Source organism: Hyla sarda, chromosome 5, assembly GCF_029499605.1.
Source record: "Hyla sarda isolate aHylSar1 chromosome 5, aHylSar1.hap1, whole genome shotgun sequence".
NCBI lineage: Eukaryota > Metazoa > Chordata > Amphibia > Anura > Hylidae > Hyla > Hyla sarda.
This window is the reverse complement of record NC_079193.1, coordinates 36,607,232-36,627,216: the sequence shown is the minus strand read 5'-3', so window position 1 is coordinate 36,627,216 and position 19,985 is coordinate 36,607,232. Positions and strand designations below refer to the sequence as shown.

Below are 19,985 nucleotides of genomic sequence, written 5' to 3'. Positions count from 1 at the left end.
CGCCTGGAAAACAAAGGCGGACATTGCGCACATTTGGATGTTCAGTCACAGCGCTAGGACTGTTCAAAAAAAAGCGAAAGAATAGCCATGTGTATTTTTTCTTCAGATTTTGCTCAGAAATGCATTGCCGTCCAAGGACGGCAATGCATTTCTGAGCAAAATCTGAAGAAAAAAATACACATGGTTATTTTTTCTGCGGATGCCGGAATTGAGATCACATCTGCCGCGGAAATTCCGCCGTTTGTACCGTGCAGCATAACCTCATTGAATTCAATAGAACTCTGCAGCAACGAATACTCCTGCTCGGAAATTCCGCCGTGTGAACATGGCCTAATACTCCTGGAAAAAGGCCTTATTCACTCGTACAGTATCCTGCACATTTGAAGCTACAGATTTTACGCTGCAAAGTTCAATGTAATTGAATTGACTGAACATAGCATCAAATCTGCAGCTTCAAATCCTGTGCAGGACCTGGACGTGTAGATAGACCACTTGTCAAAAGTCTTTATCCGTTAAAAGAGGAAGAAGCACTCAGCTGGGCGCTTCACTCCACTGCTTGCTGCTCTCCCTGTCTCGTGGCATCAGATGGGTTCCATAGTCTTTCTATATAACAGTGTTTCCAAACCAGGGTGCCTCCAGCTGCAAAACTACAACTCCCAGCATGCCCGTACAGCCAACGGCTGGTTTATTTCTACATTGCCGTATTAGTCCATGCAGATACAGTATCTAGCATAACTGAGTCCACGCCTCATATTTTGTAAATATTTAATAATATCTTGAGGTGCCATGTTGAATTTACAGTGACTAGTATTAGAGAGTGTGAGAGCGATAACACCAAATTTAAGACACCTGCTCCCCCATGTACACCTGAGACCTTGTAACAATAACAAATCACATGACACCAGGGAAGGAAAAGGGCTGACTGGGCCCAATTTGGGCCTGTCCATACTACGTCAAACACTGTTAGGCCCCTTTCACACTGCCATTAGTGCACAGCAGTGTGACGACCGCTGGGAGAGCCCGGCAGAATAACGGGGGAAAAATTACAGCATGTGCCGTCTTTTTCTCCCGCTAATCAAAATGGCGCCTGGCGGCCCCCATAGTACTTATTTGGAGCCACCGGGACCCATTGTTTGCCGTTGCTCACCATTATGAGAACGGCTGTAAAAGTCAGGGGACAAAAAAAAAAAAAAAAAAAGACTTTGATGGCCGTTCCCATAATGGTGAGCAACGTCAAACAATGGGTCCCGGTGGCTCCAAATTAGTACTATGGGGCTGCCAGGCGCCATTTTGATTAGCGGGAGAAAAAGACGGCACATGCTGTAATATTTCTCCCGTTATTCTGCCGGGCTCTCCCAGCGGCCGTCACACTGCTGTGCACTAATGGCAGTGTGAAAGGGGCCTAACAGGGTTTAAAATTTTGAGGGGTGGACTATATACTTATTGGACATACTGTATATATAATGTGAGGGGTGGACTCACTTATGGGACATACTGTATATATAATATGAGGGGTGGACTCACTTATGGGAGATACTGTATATAATGTGAGGGGTGGACTCACTTATGGGAGATACTGTATATATAATATGAGGGGTGGACTCACTTATGGGAGATACTGTATATATATATATATAATGTGAGGGGTGGACTCACTTATGGGAGATACTGTATATATAATGTGAGGGGTGGACTCACCTATGGGAGATACTGTATATATAATGTGAGGGGTGGACTCACTTATGGGATATACTGTATATATAATGTGAGGGGTGGAGTCACTTATGGGAGATACTGTATATATAATGTGAGGGGTGGAGTCACTTATGGGAGATACTGTATATATAATGTGAGGGGTGGAGTCACTTATGGGAGATACTGTATATATAATGTGAGGGGTGCAGGGCTGTGGAGTTGGACGAAATTTTGGGTACCTGGAGTCGGAGTCGGCAAACAATGCACCGACTCCGACTCCTACTAAATTTAGATTGGAATAAAAAAAATTTAAAAAAAAAAAACGCAAGTTTAAATGTTCCAATTCACAAAAAGTTATAATTAATGACTTCTCTACTTTAAGAATAAAGACCAATGCATGCAGTGCCTCACGTAACCGCAAAACGAACACATTAAGTGACCGTGAAGAAGCATGCTTTTCATGTGCTTCACTATATGGCACACAACGCACAATTAGGAGCGGCAATACTTATACTTTCCATAGTGTTGTGTTCTGCTGTTACAGGGAACCCATGGGTAACCTAGCCTCTCACTGATAAGGGGTTAAGGAAATATGTTTTTTGCAGGACTAGAGACACTTGTATAAGTGAAGGGAATGTAAGGTCAATAGTTCAAGACTGAAGCTGTAAACCATTGGAAAAACTGCTGCCATTCAGCTAAGGCTATAAAAACTTGTAAACTCAATTGTTAGCTTAAAGGGGTACTCCGCACCTAGGCATCTTATCCTCTATCCAAAGAATAGGGGATAAGATGTCAGATCGCCGGGTCCCGCTGCTGGGGACCCCCGGGATTGCCGCTGCGGCACAGCGCTGTCATTACTGCACAGAGCGAGTTCGCTCTGTGCGTAATGACGGGCGATACAGGGGTTGGAGCACCGTTACGTCATGGCTCTGCCCCTCGTGATGTCACGGCCAGCCCCCTCAATACAAGTCTATGGGAGGGGGCGTGGTGGTCTTCACACCCCTGCCATAGACTTGCATTAAGGGGGCGGGCCATGATGTCACGAGGGGCGGAGCTATGACATTACGCTGCTCCGTCCCAGCCAGTAGTCCTGTGGTAATGACAGGTATGTTATATTTCTTTCCTTCAAGGAATGTATGAAATACATTCGCATATTAATACAGAGGAGTCGGAGTCGGGGAGTCAAAGTTGGAAGTACAGAAAACTCCGGAGTCGGAACATTTATCTACCGACTCCACAGCCCTGGAGGGTGGACTCACCTATGGGAGATACTGTATATATAATGTGAGGGGTGGACTCACCTATGGGAGATACTGTATATAATGTGCGGGGCAGACTCACTTATGGGAGATACTGTATATATAATGTGAGGGGTGGAGTCACTTATGGGAGATACTGTATATATAATGTGAAGGGTGGACTCACTTATGGGATATACTGTATATATATATAATGTGAGGGGTGGAGTCACTTATGGGAGATACTGTATATAATGTGAGGGGTGGACTCACTTATGGGATATACTGTATATAATGTGAGGGGTGGACTCACTTATGGGAGATACTGTATATATAATGTGAGGGGTGGACTCACTTATGGGAGATACTGTATATATAATGTGAGGGGTGGACTCACTTATGGGAGATACTGTATATATAATGTGAGGGGTGGACTCACTTATGGGATATACTGTATATATAATGTGAGGGGTGGACTCCCTTATGGGATATACTGTATATATAATGTGAGGGGTGGAGTCACTTATTGGATATACTGTATATATAATGTGAGGGGTGGACTCCCTTATGGGATATACTGTATATATAATGTGAGGGGTGGAGTCACTTATGGGATATACTGTATATATAATGTGAAGGGTGGACTCACTTATGGAATATACTGTATATATAATGTGAGGGGTGGACTAACATATGGGAGATACTGTATATAATGTGAGGGGTGGACTCCCTTATGGGATATACTGTATATATAATGTGAGGGGTGGACTCCCTTATGGGATATACTGTATATATAATGTGAGGGGTGGAGTCACTTATGGGATATACTGTATATATAATGTGAAGGGTGGACTCACTTATGGAATATACTGTGTATATAATGTGAGGGGTGGACTCACTTATGGGATATACTGTATATATAATGTGAGGGGTGGAGTCACTTATTGGAGATACTGTATATATAATGTGAGGGGTGGACTCACTTATGGGATATACTGTATATATAATGTGAGGGGTGGAGTCACTTATGGGAGATACTGTATATAATGTGAGGGGTGGACTCACTTATGGGAGATACTGTATATATAATGTGAGGGGTGGAGTCACTTATGGGATATACTGTATATATAATGTGAGGGGTGGAGTCACTTATGGGATATACTGTATATAATGTGAGGGGTGGACTCACTTATGGGAGATACTGTATATATAATGTGAGGGGTGGACTCACTTATGGGAGATACTGTATATATAATGTGAGGGGTGGACTCGCAGGTGTAATGGTCAAAGCTCTAATGTGAACAAAGTTTCCATATGAAGCCAATAGTCACTGCAAGTATTGTAAGTTGGTAAGATGAGATGGGGAATTAAATAATGACTGTACTTATAGGCTTGTCAACTAAACCACAACGCCAAGCAACTGTCCAGAATGAAATCTTATATGACCTACAATAAAAAGTTATGTATCACATGTGGCAGCGACAGCATCAAGGACCCAGTGGGAGTCACCAGCAAAGGAGCAGCACATGTGACCAAGGCAATAACACACCAAGACCGCAGCAATTGTATCCCATGTCAGCTCTTGGGGCAGCTTTATGCTCTGGCTATCCTGGTATGCCCCCGTATCCTCTGTTTACAAGCGAGATGTGCTGCAGTGCAGAGGATGCCCTCATTCATTGGCTGATTGCTGGGCCTATTGCCTGTGTTCACGCGATGCGGTTAACAAACGGTACCGCGACTTCTTATCACATGCGTTTTTACGGTGTTTTACCACAAATGACTGTAACAGCGACAAAAATTACTTGTTTTACCACAATTTCGGTTATTTGTGTCAAAAACACATGGGGTAATCAGTCGCTGTCCTGATGATAATCAGCTTGTGTAAAAGGTCCTTAAAGGGGTACTCCGCTGCTCAGCGGTTGGAACAAATTGTCCCGAATGCTGGAGCTCGTGACTTCATAGCCCCGCCCCCTCATGCCGTCACTAGAGTGCAGAAGTGACTCTTTAAAGCATAACTGCAATCACGCTCCAGCGGTAGGATATCTGTTTCAGGGTAGGGTCACATGTAGCATTTACACATGACATTTCCCAATAAGCAGACACACAGGGCTACCCAGCGACAGCCCTGTGTGTGCAATGAGGTCTGGCGGTGGGCCTGCGCATCTAAATCACGTCAGGGCCTCCAAACCTCACTGCACACACAGGGCTACCAGGCTGCTCATAAGAGAATACAGTGTATTTCCAATAAAAGACAAAAACAGGTGTCCTGCACTCACCGCTTCAGCTCTGGTTATACGGCTCCTATCTCGGGCTGCTCCTTCGGATCAGGGGCTGAAGGTAGCGTGGGGCGCTCAGAGGCGACCGCCGGCAGTTTCACGCATAGGTATGCGCTTCTTCCGGCCTCCTTAGGAGGCCGGAAGAAGCGCATACCTATGCGTGAAACCGCCGACAGTCGCCTATGAGCGCCCCCCGCTACCTTCAGCCCCTGATCCGGAGGAACAGCCCGAGATAGGAGCCGTATAACCAGAGCTGAAGCGGTGAGTGCAGGACACCTGTTTTTGTCTTTTATTGTCACTACATTGATTGCTGAATATTTGTTCTAGCACCACCACACCTGGCATTTCTGGTTTCTACCCGAGTCGTACCCTTATCCATCTCGTTGTGCTGCGTGGAGAAGGTATCGGTGCCACTTGTCTTTTTCTTATTTGTATATACAGTGTATTTGCCACTGCGCATCGTGCAATACACTCCGTATGCTCAACGTGTGACCCTACTCTTAATCTACTGCAACTTCATAGTCCAAGACAACAGCCATCATGATATGCAAATCAATGTGGTCTCGGGAAAGTCTTGGGCTATGAAATTGTGGAAGCATGAAACCAATGTTTCCCAACCAGGGTGCCTTCAGATGTTGCAAAACTACCACTCCCTGCATGCCAGGAGGACAGCCTTTGGCAAACATTGTCTGTCCAGGCATTCTGGGAGTTGTAGTTTTGCAACACCTGGAGGCACCCTGGTTGGGAAACACTGATTTAAACAGATATCCTTCCACCGGAGGGGGATTGAGGTTACGCTTTAACCCCTTAACGACCACAGACGTAAATGAACATTTACGTCCTGTACATGTCCGCGAGCATCAGATGTTTTAGTCCAGGTCTGGGAGGACATCCCTCAGTAGACCATCCTCCACCTCATCAGGAGCATGCCCAGGCATTGTAGGGAGGTCATACGGGCACGTGGAGGCCACACACACTACTGGGCCTCATTGTGACTTGTTTTAAGGACATGACAAAGTTGGATCAGCCTGTAGTGAGGTTTTACACTGTGATTTTGAGTGTGACTCCATATCCAGACCTCCATGGGTTGATGAATTTGATTTCCATTGATCATTTTTGTGGGATTTTGTTGTCAGCGCATTCAACTATGTAAAGAGGAAAGTATTTCATACGATTAGTTCATTCAGATCTAGGATGTGTTATCTTAGTGTTCCCTTTATTTTTTTGAGCAGTGTACAACTGATCATGCAAAAAACAAGCCCTTATATGGGTCTGTAGATGGAAATATTTAAAAAGTTATGAATTTTAGAAGGCGAGGAGGAAAAAACTAAAACGCAAAAATTAAATTGGCCTGGTCCTTAAGAGGTTAAAGGGGTACTCCGGTGCTTAGACATCTTATCCCCTATCCAAAGGATAGGGGATAAGATGCCTGATCGCAGAAGTCCCGCCGCTGGGGACCCCCAGGATCAAACACGTGGCACCCCGTTTGTAATCACTTCCATCGGTCTGATTACCGGCGACCACCGGGCCGGCGGCGTGTGACGTCACGCCTCCGCCCCCGTGTGCCGTCAGCTCCGCCCCTCAATGCAAGCCAACGGGAGGGGGCGTGACAGCTATCACGCCCCCTCCCGTAGGCTTGCATTGAGGGGCGGAGCGTGACGTCACACGGGGGCGGGGGCGTGACGTCACACGCCGACCACCCTGTAGTCGCCGGTAATCAGTCCCGGAGCGAACACGCTCCGGGGACTGATTACAAACGGGGTGGCGCGTGCATGATCCCAGGGGTCCCCAGCGGCGGGACTCCCGCGATCAGGCATCTTATCCCCTATCCTTTGGATAGGTGATGAGATGTCTAAGCACCGGAGTACCCCTTTAAGGATCCGTTCACATGTCTTTATTTTTGCTGCAGACTTTGCTGCCTACTGACGTTAATGGGCAACAAAATCTGCCACAGCAAATCTGCAGCAGAAAATATGCATGTGTGAACTGATCCTAAGGGTACAACATTTGCAGCTGATTCTTCTACCTGAGAACTGACGTCATGGAATATCAGCATCAGAAAATATGCAGCAAAATACACTGTGAATGCTGTACGTGTGACCAGCATCAGTATCTTTTCAAAGTTAGGGAGTGAACTGCGGGAACAGGCTTATCCTTATACGCCTGTATTACAAGTTACACTACAGTTACCAATTGTCATCGATAACCATATCTGTGATACGGAAATGGTTAATCTCAACAGGGACCCGTTCCACCAATCAAAGCCATGAAGGAACCTGCTATAAAATGCGAAAATTATGGGGGAGATTTATCATAACATGTTCAGGGGGAAAGTTTAAAAAAAAAATTTTTTTTCATTTTTAACAAGTCCTCTGAAAAATGAAAGAAGGGATCTGATTGGTTTCTATGTGCAACTTTTCGTCTGGACAGGTCTTGATAAATCTCACCGTGTGGCCAAAATCCAAGGATACACATGTGCAGCAATACAACCCAACAGGATCTACAATAGTGGAAAAAGATACAAAAACACTTTCTTTGTCATCTCCTTTACCAAGAAGCACCAGTTATGGGAAACATCATTTTTGACCACTTTTAGGGCTGGGCTACACAACTTAAAGGGGTACTCCGGCGCTAAGACATCTTATCCCCTATCCAAAGGATAGGGGATAAGATGCCTGATCGCGGGGGTCCCGCCGCTGGGGACCCCCGTGATCTTTAGAATCAGTCCCCGGAGCGTGTTCGCTCCGGGTCTGATTACTGGCGACCAAGAGGACGGAGCATAGGCGGAGTACCTCTTTAAAGGAGTACTCTGGTGCAGAGTATTCCTGCTCCGTCCTGCCCGGGCTACAAAAAAAAATTAAAATGAACCATCTCTCAACTTCCTGGGTTCCCGCGGAGCGTCACTACAGCTGATCGGTCCTCCGGTCCATCCTCTTCATATTTCCGGGTGTAACGAAGCGTCACATGGCGCTCAGCCTATTATGGGCTGAGGCAGAACATTGCGGCGGCCGGCGATAGGCTGAGCGCCATGTGACGCTTCATTGCACACGGAAGTATGAAGAAGATGGACCGGAGGACCGATCAGCTGTAGTGGCGCTCCGCGGGAACCCAGGGAGGTGAGTGATGGTTCATTTTTTTGCAGCCCGGGCAGGACGGAGCAGGAATACTCTGCACCAGAGTACTCCTTTAATGACAACCTCTCCACCAGGATCATTGTGAGACATAAAGCATCCTTACTGCCCATCTACTATAGTTCTCTGCAGACGAGGAGCACTATTAGGCTAAGTTTCCAATTGGGTTTTTTTCTGGCGGTTTTTGAGCCAAACTCAGAAGTGGATCCATAAGGGAGGAGAAGTGTAAGTCCTTCCTTTATATGTCCTATTCCTTTTGAATACATTTCTGGCTTTGGCTCAAAAACTGCTAAGTGGAAACTTAGCCTGAGGAAGATTTATCAAAACCTGTGCAGAGGAAAGGTGGAGCAGTTGCCCAAAGCAACCAATCAGATTGCTTTTATTTTTCAGAGGTCTTTTTAAAAAATGAAAATAGAAATCTGACTGGTTGCTATGGGCAACTGCACCACTTTTCCTCTGCACAGGTTTTATTAAATCTCATCATATGTCTATGGCCTGTGTGTAATCTAAACCCCTCACACCCAATGTCCAGACACAACACATCACATGTAACATTGACTCCGACTAGTGTGCTGCTATTACTGATAGGGATATTACTAGTACTAGTGTGCTGCTATTACTGATAGGGATATTACTAGTACTAGTGTGCTGCTATTACTGATAGGGACATTACTAGTACTAGTGTGCTGCTATTACTGATAGGGATATTACTAGTACTAGTGTGCTGCTAACACTGATAGGGACATTACTAGTACTAGTGTGCTGCTATCACTGATAGGGATATTACTAGTACTAGTGTGCTGCTATTACTGATAGGGATATTACTAGTACTAGTGTGCTGCTATTACTGATAGGGACATTACTAGTACTAGTGTGCTGCTATTACTGATAGGGATATTACTAGTACTAGTGTGCTGCTATTACTGATAGGGATATTACTAGTACTAGTGTGCTGCTATTACTGATAGGGACATTACTAGTACTAGTGTGCTGCTATTACTGATAGGGATATTACTAGTACTAGTGTGCTGCTATTACTGATAGGGATATTACTAGTACTAGTGTGTGACTATTACTGATAGGGATATTACTAGTACTAGTGTGCTGCTATTACTGATAGGGATATTACTAGTACTAGTGTGTGACTATTACTGATAGGGATATTACTAGTACTAGTGTGCTGCTATTACTGATAGGGATATTACTAGTACTAGTGTGTGACTATTACTGATAGGGATATTACTAGTACTAGTGTGTGACTATTACTGATAGGGATATTACTAGTACTAGTGTGCTGCTACTACTGATAGGGATATTACTAGTACTAGTGTGCTGCTATTACTGATAGGGATATTACTAGTACTAGTGTGTGACTATTACTGATAGGGATATTACTAGTACTAGTGTGCTGCTATTACTGATAGGGATATTACTAGTACTAGTGTGTGACTATTACTGATAGGGATATTACTAGTACTAGTGTGCTGCTATTACTGATAGGGATATTACTAGTACTAGTGTGCTGCTATTACTGATAGGGATATTACTAGTACTAGTGTGTGACTATTACTGATAGGGATATTACTAGTACTAGTGTGCTGCTATTACTGATAGGGATATTACTAGTACTAGTGTGTGACTATTACTGATAGGGATATTACTAGTACTAGTGTGCTGCTACTACTGATAGGGATATTACTAGTACTAGTGTGCTGCTATTACTGATAGGGACATTACTAGTACTAGTGTGCTGCTATCACTGATAGGGATATTACTAGTACTAGTGTGCTGCTATTACTGATAGGGACATTACTAGTACTAGTGTGCTGCTATCACTGATAGGGATATTACTAGTACTAGTGTGCTGCTATCACTGATAGGGATATTACTAGTACTAGTGTGCTGCTATTACTGATAGGGATATTACTAGTACTAGTGTGTGACTATTACTGATAGGGATATTACTAGTACTAGTGTGCTGCTACTACTGATAGGGATATTACTAGTACTAGTGTGCTGCTATTACTGATAGGGACATTACTAGTACTAGTGTGCTGCTATCACTGATAGGGATATTACTAGTACTAGTGTGCTGCTATTACTGATAGGGACATTACTAGTACTAGTGTGCTGCTATTACTGATAGGGATATTACTAGTACTAGTGTGCTGCTATTACTGATAGGGACATTACTAGTACTAGTGTGCTGCTATCACTGATAGGGATATTACTAGTACTAGTGTGCTGCTATCACTGATAGGGATATTACTAGTACTAGTGTGCTGCTATTACTGATAGGGATATTACTAGTACTAGTGTGCTGCTATTACTGATAGGGATATTACTAGTACTAGTGTGCTGCTATTACTGATAGGGACATTACTAGTACTAGTGTGCTGCTATCACTGATAGGGATATTACTAGTACTAGTGTGCTGCTATTACTGATAGGGATATTACTAGTACTAGTGTGCTGCGATCACTGATAGGGATTTACTAGTACTAGTGTGCTGCTATCACTGATAGGGATATTACTAGTACTAGTGTGCTGCTATTACTGATAGGGACATTACTAGTACTAGTGTGTGACTATTACTGATAGGGATATTACTAGTACTAGTGTGCTGCTATTACTGATAGGGACATTACTAGTACTAGTGTGCTGCTATCACTGATAGGGACATTACTAGTACTAGTGTGCTGCTATCACTGAGAGGGACATTACTAGTACTAGTGTGCTGCGATCACTGAGAGGGACATTACTAGTACTAGTGTGCTGCGATCACTGAGAGGGACATTACTAGTACTAGTGTGCTGCGATCACTGATAGGGATATTACTAGTACTAGTGTGCTGCTAACACTGATAGGGACATTACTAGTACTAGTGTGCTGCTATCACTGATAGGGATATTACTAGTACTAGTGTGCAGCTATAACTGATAGGGACATTACTAGTACTAGTGTTCTGCTATCACTGGTGAGAATGTGACTAGTACTAGTGTGCTGTTGTCATTGGTAGGGATATTACTTGTGTGCTGCTGTCACTGGTGGGGATGCTTAAAGGGGTACTCGGATGGAAAACTTTATTTTTTTTTATTTATTTTTTTAATCAACTGGTGCCAGAAAGTCAAACAGATTTGTAAATTACTTCTATTAAAAAATCTTGATCCTTCCAGTACTTATTAGCGGCTGTGTACTACAGAGGAAATTCTTTTCTTTTTGGATTTCTTTTCTGTCACGACTACAGTGCTCTCTGCTCACATCTCAGGAACTGTCCAGAGCAGGAGAAAATTGCCATAGCAAACATATGCTGCTCTGGACAGCTCCTAAAATGGACAGAGGTGTCAGCAGAGAACGCTGTGGTCGTGACAGAAAAGAAATCTCAAAAGAAAAGAATTTCCTCTGTTGTATACAGCCACTAATAAGTACTGGAAGGATTAAGAATTTACAAATTAAAGTAATTTACAAATCTGTATAACTTTCTGGCACCAGTTGATTAAAAAATGAAAAGTTTAAAGAGTACCCCTTTAATGTAAAAAGTTTTAAAAGTACCCCTTTAATGTACTAGTGTGCAGCTGTCACTGGTAGTGCAGGTGGGCATACAGATAGAAGTAATGTGTGACTAGTGGGAATGTGCTGTGTGACTGGTACTAGTCAAGGTTCCTGGTGTGTGCTGAAGCATATGTATCTGGCATATGTATCTGGCAGTGATGTGTGACTGGCACTAATAACAGAATGCTGTATCTGTGGATTGAGGTGTGACTGTAACTGAAGGGCATGTTGTGGCTGGTACTAGTCTATGTGGCTGGTAGCTGAGTTGGCACTGGTGTATGTAACTGGTAGCAGGGCTGGCACTGTGTATAACTGGTAGCTCGTCCAGCACTGTATGTGGCTGTCAGCAGTGTGCACCTATCTGGCACTATATATGACTGGTATTGTGTACGGAACTGGCAATGTTTACACCTGAGCTGGTACTATATATGTGGCTGGTACTGTGTGTGGAGCTGGTAAGGTATATGACTGAGCTGGCACTGTGTATACCTGTTAAGTGGCTAGCACTGTATACACCTGAGCGGGCACAATGTATGACTGCTATGTGGCTGGCACTGTATACACCTGAGCTGGTACCATGTATGACTGGTATGTGGCTGGCACTGTATACACCTGAGCTGACACCATGTATGACTGGTATGTGGCTGGCACTGTATACACCTGAGCTGGCACCATGTATGACTGGTATGTGGCTGGCACTGTATACACCTGAGCTGGCACCATGTATGACTGGTATGTGGCTGGCACTGTATACACCTGAGCTGGCACCATGTATGACTGGTATGTGGCTGGCACTGTATACACCTGAGCTGGCACCATGTATAACTGGTATGTGGCTGGCACTGTATACACCTGAGCTGGCACCGTGTATGACTGGTATGTGGCTGGCACTGTATACACCTGAGCTGGCACCATGTATGACTATGTGGCTGGCACTGTATACACCTGAGCTGGCACCATGTATGACTGGTATGTGGCTGGCACTGTATGCACCTGAGCTGGCGCCATGTATGACTGGTATGTGGCTGGCAGTGTATACACCTGAGCTGGCACCATGTATGACTGGCACTGTATACACCTGAGCTGGCACTGTATACACCTGAGCTGGCACCATGTATGACTGTATGTAGCTGGCAGTGTATACACCTGAGCTGGCACCATTTATGACTGGCAGTGTATACACCTGAGCTGGCACCATGTATGACTGGTATGTGGCTGGCACTGTATATACCTGAGCTGGCACCATGTATGATTATGTGGCTGGCACTGTATACACCTGAGCTGACACCATGTATGACTGGCACTGTATACACCTGAGCTGACACCATGTATGACTGGCACTGTATACACCTGAGCTGACACCATGTATGACTGGCACTGTATACACCTGAGCTGGCACCATGTATGACTGGCACTGTATACACCTGAGTTGGCACCATGTATGACTGGCACTGTATACACCTGAGCTGGCACCATGTATGACTGGCACTGTATACACCTGAACTGGCACCATGTATGACTGGTATGTGGCTTGCACTGTACACACCTGAGCTGGCACCATGTATGACTGGTATGTGGCTAGCACTGTACACACCTGAGCTGGCACCATGTATGACTGGTATGTGGCTGGCACTGTATACACCTGAGCTGGCACCATGTATAACTGGTATGTGACTGGCACTGTATACACCTGAGCTGGCACCGTGTATGACTGGTATGTGGCTGGCACTGTATACACCTGAGCTGGCACCATGCATGACTGCTATGTGGCTGGCACTGTATACACCTGAGCTGGTACCATGTATGACTGGTATGTGGCTGGCACTGTATACACCTGAGCTGACACCATGTATGACTGGTATGTGGCTGGCACTGTATACACCTGAGCTGGCACCATGTATGACTGGTATGTGGCTGGCACTGTATACACCTGAGCTGGCACCATGTATGACTGGTATGTGGCTAGCACTGTACACACCTGAGCTGGCACAATGTATGACTGGTATGTGGCTGGCACTGTATACACCTGAGCTGGCACCGTGTATGACTGGTATGTGGCTGGCACTGTATACACCTGAGCTGGCACCATGTATGACTATGTGGCTGGCACTGTATACACCTGAGCTGGCACCATGTATGACTGGTATGTGGCTGGCACTGTATGCACCTGAGCTGGCGCCATGTATGACTGGTATGTGGCTGGCAGTGTATACACCTGAGCTGGCACCATGTATGACTGGCACTGTATACACCTGAGCTGGCACTGTATACACCTGAGCTGGCACCATGTATGACTGTATGTGGCTGGCAGTGTATACACCTGAGCTGGCACCATTTATGCCTGGCAGTGTATACACCTGAGCTGGCACCATGTATGACTGGTATGTGGCTGGCACTGTATATACCTGAGCTGGCACCATGTATGATTATGTGGCTGGCACTGTATACACCTGAGCTGACACCATGTATGACTGGCACTGTATACACCTGAGCTGACACCATGTATGACTGGCACTGTATACACCTGAGCTGACACCATGTATGACTGGCACTGTATACACCTGAGCTGGCACCATGTATGACTGGCACTGTATACACCTGAGCTGGCACCATGTATGACTGGCACTGTATACACCTGAGCTGGCACCATGTATGACTGGCACTGTATACACCTGAGCTGGCACCATGTATGACTGGTATGTGGCTGGCACTGTATGCACCTGAGCTGGCACCATGTATGACTGGCACTGTATACACCTGAGCTGACACCATGTATGACTGTATACACCTGACCTGGCACCATGTATGACTGGCACTGTATACACCTGACCTGGCACCATGTATGACTGGCACTGTATACACCTGAGCTGGCACCATGTATGACTGGCACTGTATACACCTGAGCTGGCACCATGTATGACTGGCACTGTATACACCTGAGCTGGCACCATGTATGACTGGCACTGTATACACCTGAGCTGGCACCATGTATGACTGGCACTGTATACACCTGAGCTGGCACCATGTATAACTGGCACTGTATACACCTGAGCTGGCACCATGTATGACTGGCACTGTATACACCTGAGCTGGCACCATGTATGACTGGTATGTGGCTGGCACTGTATACACCTGAGCTGGCACCATGTATGACTGGCACTGTATACACCTGAGATGACACCATGTATGACTGGCACTGTATACACTTGAGCTGGCACCATGTATGACTGGTATGTGGCTGGCACTGTATACACCTGAGCTGGCACCATGTATGACTATGTGGCTGGCACTGTATACACTTGAGCTGACACCATGTATGACTTCTATATGGCTGGCACTGTATACACCTGACCTGGCACCATATATGACTGCTATGTGGCTGGCACTGTATACACCTGAGCTGGCACCATGTATGACTGGCACTATATACACCTGAGCTGGCACCATGTATGACTGGCACTGTATACACCTGAGCTGGCACCATGTATGACTGCTATGTGGCTGGCACTGTATACACCTGAGCTGGCACCATGTATGACTGGCACTGTATACACCTGAGCTGGCACCATGTATGACTGGCACTGTATACACCTGAGCTGGCACCATGTATGACTGGCACTGTATACACCTGAGCTGGCACCATGTATGACTGGCACTGTATACACCTGAGCTGGCACCATGTATGACTGCCACTGTATACACCTGAGCTGGCACCATGTATGACTGCCACTGTATACACCTGAGCTGGCACCATGTATGACTGCCACTGTATACACCTGAGCTGGCACCATGTATGACTGGCACTGTATACACCTGAGCTGGCACAATGTATGACTGCTATGTGGCTGGCACTGTATACACCTGAGCTGGCACCATGTATGACTGGTATGTGGCTGGCAGTGTATACACCTGAGCTGGCACCATGTATGACTGGCACTGTATACACCTGACATGACATGAAGCCCCTCCCCCGGCAGCCCCGCCCCCGGTCCTCCTCCCCCCTCACATGTCAGGGTTATTACCTTGATGCACCGCCACGTTACAGCCGTGCCCGTCGCAGTACACCAGCGGGTTTTCGGCCCAGCCCCTCTCGTCCGAGCACACGCAGCAGCCTCCGATCATCTCCTTCATACTAGTCGTCTGCTCTTCGTCCTCGGTTGTCAGGGCCAGATCTCCGGACACCATCTACAGGACACCGAACACAACAAGCACCGGTTACTCCTGTGTGCTGCCGAGGATCGGCTCCCCGCGCCGGCCGCCGCATTACTCACTCAGGAGCCGCCTCATGTCGCCGGGGCTGCCCGGACTGGCAGAGGGGGCAGGATCACGACGAGGAAAGCACGGCTCCGCGCATGCGCCGCGTTGATTACAACCGTGAACTACTGCAACAGCGCCTCTAGGGGGGGAAGCGTGTCACTGCGGCGCGGAGGTGATTAGTGGAAGCGGAGGGGGAGTGGGAAGTCCGGGGACTATGTTGCCAATGGCGGCGCGTTCATTTCCTCCCCGCCTCCTCCCCTTCATTTGGCGCTGCAAACACATTACACGTGCGTCTGTGGTGGGATTCCAGGGAGCGCATCTGCCTGAGGAATCCGGCTCCGCTCACACTGCTCCCGCCTGTGACATGAGGGAATGTTATGTCTGCCTCGTGTGAGGGGAGGGGAGCGAGAGGATGCCCATAGCAACTAAATCACATAAGGGGAAAATGAAAGCAGCGATCTGATAGGTTGCCATTAACAGCTACAGAAAATTAGAAGCGGGTTGCCAAGGACAACTGCACATAATGGAAACGGCAATATGAATTGAAAATGAAAGCAACAATGTTATTGGTTACTATAAAAGCAATGATGTGTGATTGGTTGTTATGCACAACTATAGAGAATAAAAGCAGCATTTTGGCTACTATGGAAAATTAGGCTGGGTTCACGCCACGTTTTTGCCATACTGTTTTCAATCAGTTTTTCTATAGAAAACCGTATGGCAAAAAAAAAAAAGTCTGTAACCGTATGGGAAAAAGTAAATAATATGGGGGAGATTTATTAAAACCTGTGCAGAGGAAAACCTGCCCAGTTGCCCATAGCAACCAATCAGCTTGCTTGTTTCATTTTCATGAAGGCCTGTGAAAAAAGAAAGAAGCGATCTGATTGGTTGTTATGGACAGCTTTTTCTGCACATGTTTTGATCTCCCCCTATGTCAGCGGTCTTCAAACTGTGGCCCTCCAGATGTTGCAAAACTACAACTCCCAGCATGCCCGGACAGCCAAGGGCTGTCCTGGCATGCTGGGAATTGTAGTTTTGTAACATCTGGAGGGCCACAGTTTGAAGACCACTGCCCTATGTGTTTTTAAACTGTATACTGTTTTTAAAAGTGCTTACGGTTCCGTCCGTTTTTATTAAAAAAAAAAAACATTCTGTCCATTTTTTTAAATGGGAGGGGTGTTGGGTGGGGACTTTAGGATGCAAATGCGCAAAGTAAAAATTGTATATGGTTTCCTGTATGGAACCATATACAGGTGCATTTCCCATTGACGTCCATGTTTAAAAAAAAAAAATGCGGTTGCAGTAAGGTTTTTAAACCGGAGTAAAAATGATGGTTGACCACGGTTTTGACTCTGGTTTAAAAACCGTACTGCAACCGCATTTATTTATTTATTTATTTTTTTCTTTTATACGGACGTCAACGGGAAACGCACATGTATACGGTCCCATACGGCAAACCATATACAGTTTTTAGGTTGCACATGTGCATCCTAAAGTCCCCACCCAACACCCCTTCCATTAAAAATGGACATTTTCAAAAATGTTTAAAAACACATACTATTTACTTTTTCCCATACGGTTCCATCCGTTTTTTATTTTTTATTTTTTCCATACGGTTTTCTTTACAGAAACTGATTGAAAACAGTATGGCAAAAACGTGGTGTGAACCCGTAGAGAATAAAACCAGCAAGGTGATTGGTTGCTGTAGACAATCACAGAATTAAAGGAAAAAATATGATTGGTTCCTATGGACAACCTCACAGAATAAAAGCAATGTAATTAGTAGCTATAGACAACTATAGATACTAAAAGCAGTAAACTGGTTGCTATGGACAACTAGAGAATGAAACGGCATTATGATTGCTTGTTGTGGACAGCATGCAATAGAAGCCGCAATGTGGTTGCTATGGATGACTGCAGAGAAAACCGCAATGTGGTTGCTATGGACAACTAGAATGAAAGCAGCATTGTGATTGGTTGTTGTGGACCGCATGCAATAGAAGCCGCAATGTGGTTGCTATGGATAACTACAGTGAAAACTGCAATGTGGTTGCTATGGATAACTACAGAGAAAACTGCAATGTGGTTGCTATGGACAACTAGAACGAAAGCAGCATTGTGATTGGTTGCTATGGGCAATATCTTAGACTATCACTACCCTAGTTTATATCATTTTCCCACTGTGTAATCCGACATTTGGTAATCCGGGATGCCTGATAATCTGGCTCTTGTTCCCAGATCATACTGTAACATAGTACATAGAAGAGAAATTCTCAGCACAAATTTTGATTTTTGTAACAAATCTGCCAGATTGGGTCTCTAGAGCAGAGTTTCCCAACCAGGGTGCCTGCAGCTGTTTCAAAACTACAACTCCCAGCATGCCCGGACAGCCAAAGGCTGTCCGGGCATGCTGGGAGTTGTAGTTTTGAAACAGCTGCAGGCACCCTGGTTGGGAAACTCTGCTATAAAGACCTGAAGTGAAGTCATCATAAAGAGTGATAATGGTTTCAGTTCTGGTCACCAGACTATTATAATAATATTATGTAGTTTGTGCCAAAAGATTGCTCTGAATTTAGGATACAAATAAAGACAAATATCATACATTACAATATTACAGCCTAAATATTCATCTAGAGGAGTAAGGACCCTGAGGGTACGTTCACACGCGCGGGTTTTCCGCTGCGTATTTGAAAGTGGGCGGGCTCTTCTCCACTGTCCGCGGCGTAATGTACGCTGCGGAAAATCCGCCGCAAGCCCCATTGAAGTCAGTAGGGACTGTTGCGGATTTTCCGCAGCGTAAACTCCGCCGCGGAAAATCTGCTGCAGACAGCCGAAAGAGCCCGCCCACTTTCAAATACGCAACGGAAAACCTGCGCATGTGAGCGTACCCTTACATTGTGGTTTCCACATGCATTACAAATTTTCTACATCACATGTCCAGATTCCACACGCAAAACCTCAGAGTTTGGCTATTTGATGACAATGGGACTAATCCCCGCATAGATCTGCAGCAGCGCAAATTGCATATCCGCAACAAAAATCCAGGGCACAGCCTTGGGTTTCTGGCAAGGAAATAAACATTGGATTATTATTCCACGTGTGAATTTACCCTAAGGGTGACTTCACATAGTGTTTTTGGAAAAACGCCAAATTTTTCGTGGCTTTTTTTTATTTTTTATATTTTTTTACTTTTTTGTGCAGCCGGGTGTCTTGTTAAAGTCTATGAGGACATATGAAACACACTACATACAATACTCTGGTGGTGTCATATTTAGGTCTGTGGTGGGTGTTTTTTTTTTTTTTTTTTTTTTTCTGGCATCTTTTCTATAAGCTGCTGTATAGGAACTTAAAATTTTTTTAAAGTCCTATTGTTTTTAAAGGACTTCTTCATCGTGCGCAGAAAATCAATTTTTAGCCTCCGCAGAAGAAATTGATGTGTCAATTTTTTTTCTGCAGAATGAGCTTGGAAATGCATTGTCAAAGGCTGTCAGGGCATGCTGGGAGTTGTAGTCACATGAAGGGTATACAAAGCACAAAATCTGCTGCGTGCAGGAACTACTGTGTATTCTCCTATGAGCAGACACACACACGGTTACTTGCAGCGGCCCTGTGTGCGCAGTGAGGTTTGGTGGTGCGGCCAGCACGCCACTGTGACGCACGGGCGAGCCTCCGCACCTCACTGGGCTCACAGGGCTGCTGAGGAGAAGCCCTATATGTCTATTTAAAGGGAAATACGCAGCATATTTCCCGCAACGTGAAAAATGTATGCTGCGTAAATGCAATGTGGGTGTGACCCTACCCTTAAAGGGGAACTCTGCGGGCAAACATCTTATCCC

At 45.5% G+C, this 19,985-nt stretch overlaps 1 protein-coding gene across 7 annotated transcripts in view; it reads right to left on the bottom strand.

Moving 5' to 3' along the window:
- Positions 1 to 19,985, bottom strand: part of MLLT10 (MLLT10 histone lysine methyltransferase DOT1L cofactor) — a 258,622-nt gene that overhangs the window by 212,958 nt on the left and 25,679 nt on the right. For 3 of the 7 annotated variants that reach the window (XR_008843863.1, XM_056519264.1, XM_056519263.1), the window contains exon 3: positions 15,915 to 16,077. Coding sequence is in view for 4 of the 7 variants with exons in the window: in XM_056519264.1 (XP_056375239.1) it covers positions 15,915 to 16,077 (163 nt within the window). In the remaining 3 variants the exon portion in view is untranslated. Of the gene's footprint in view, positions 1 to 15,914; positions 16,078 to 16,163; positions 16,671 to 19,985 lie in introns of those variants that run through there. The other 4 variants (XM_056519268.1, XM_056519270.1, XM_056519266.1 and 1 more) reach the window with 3 other exon arrangements.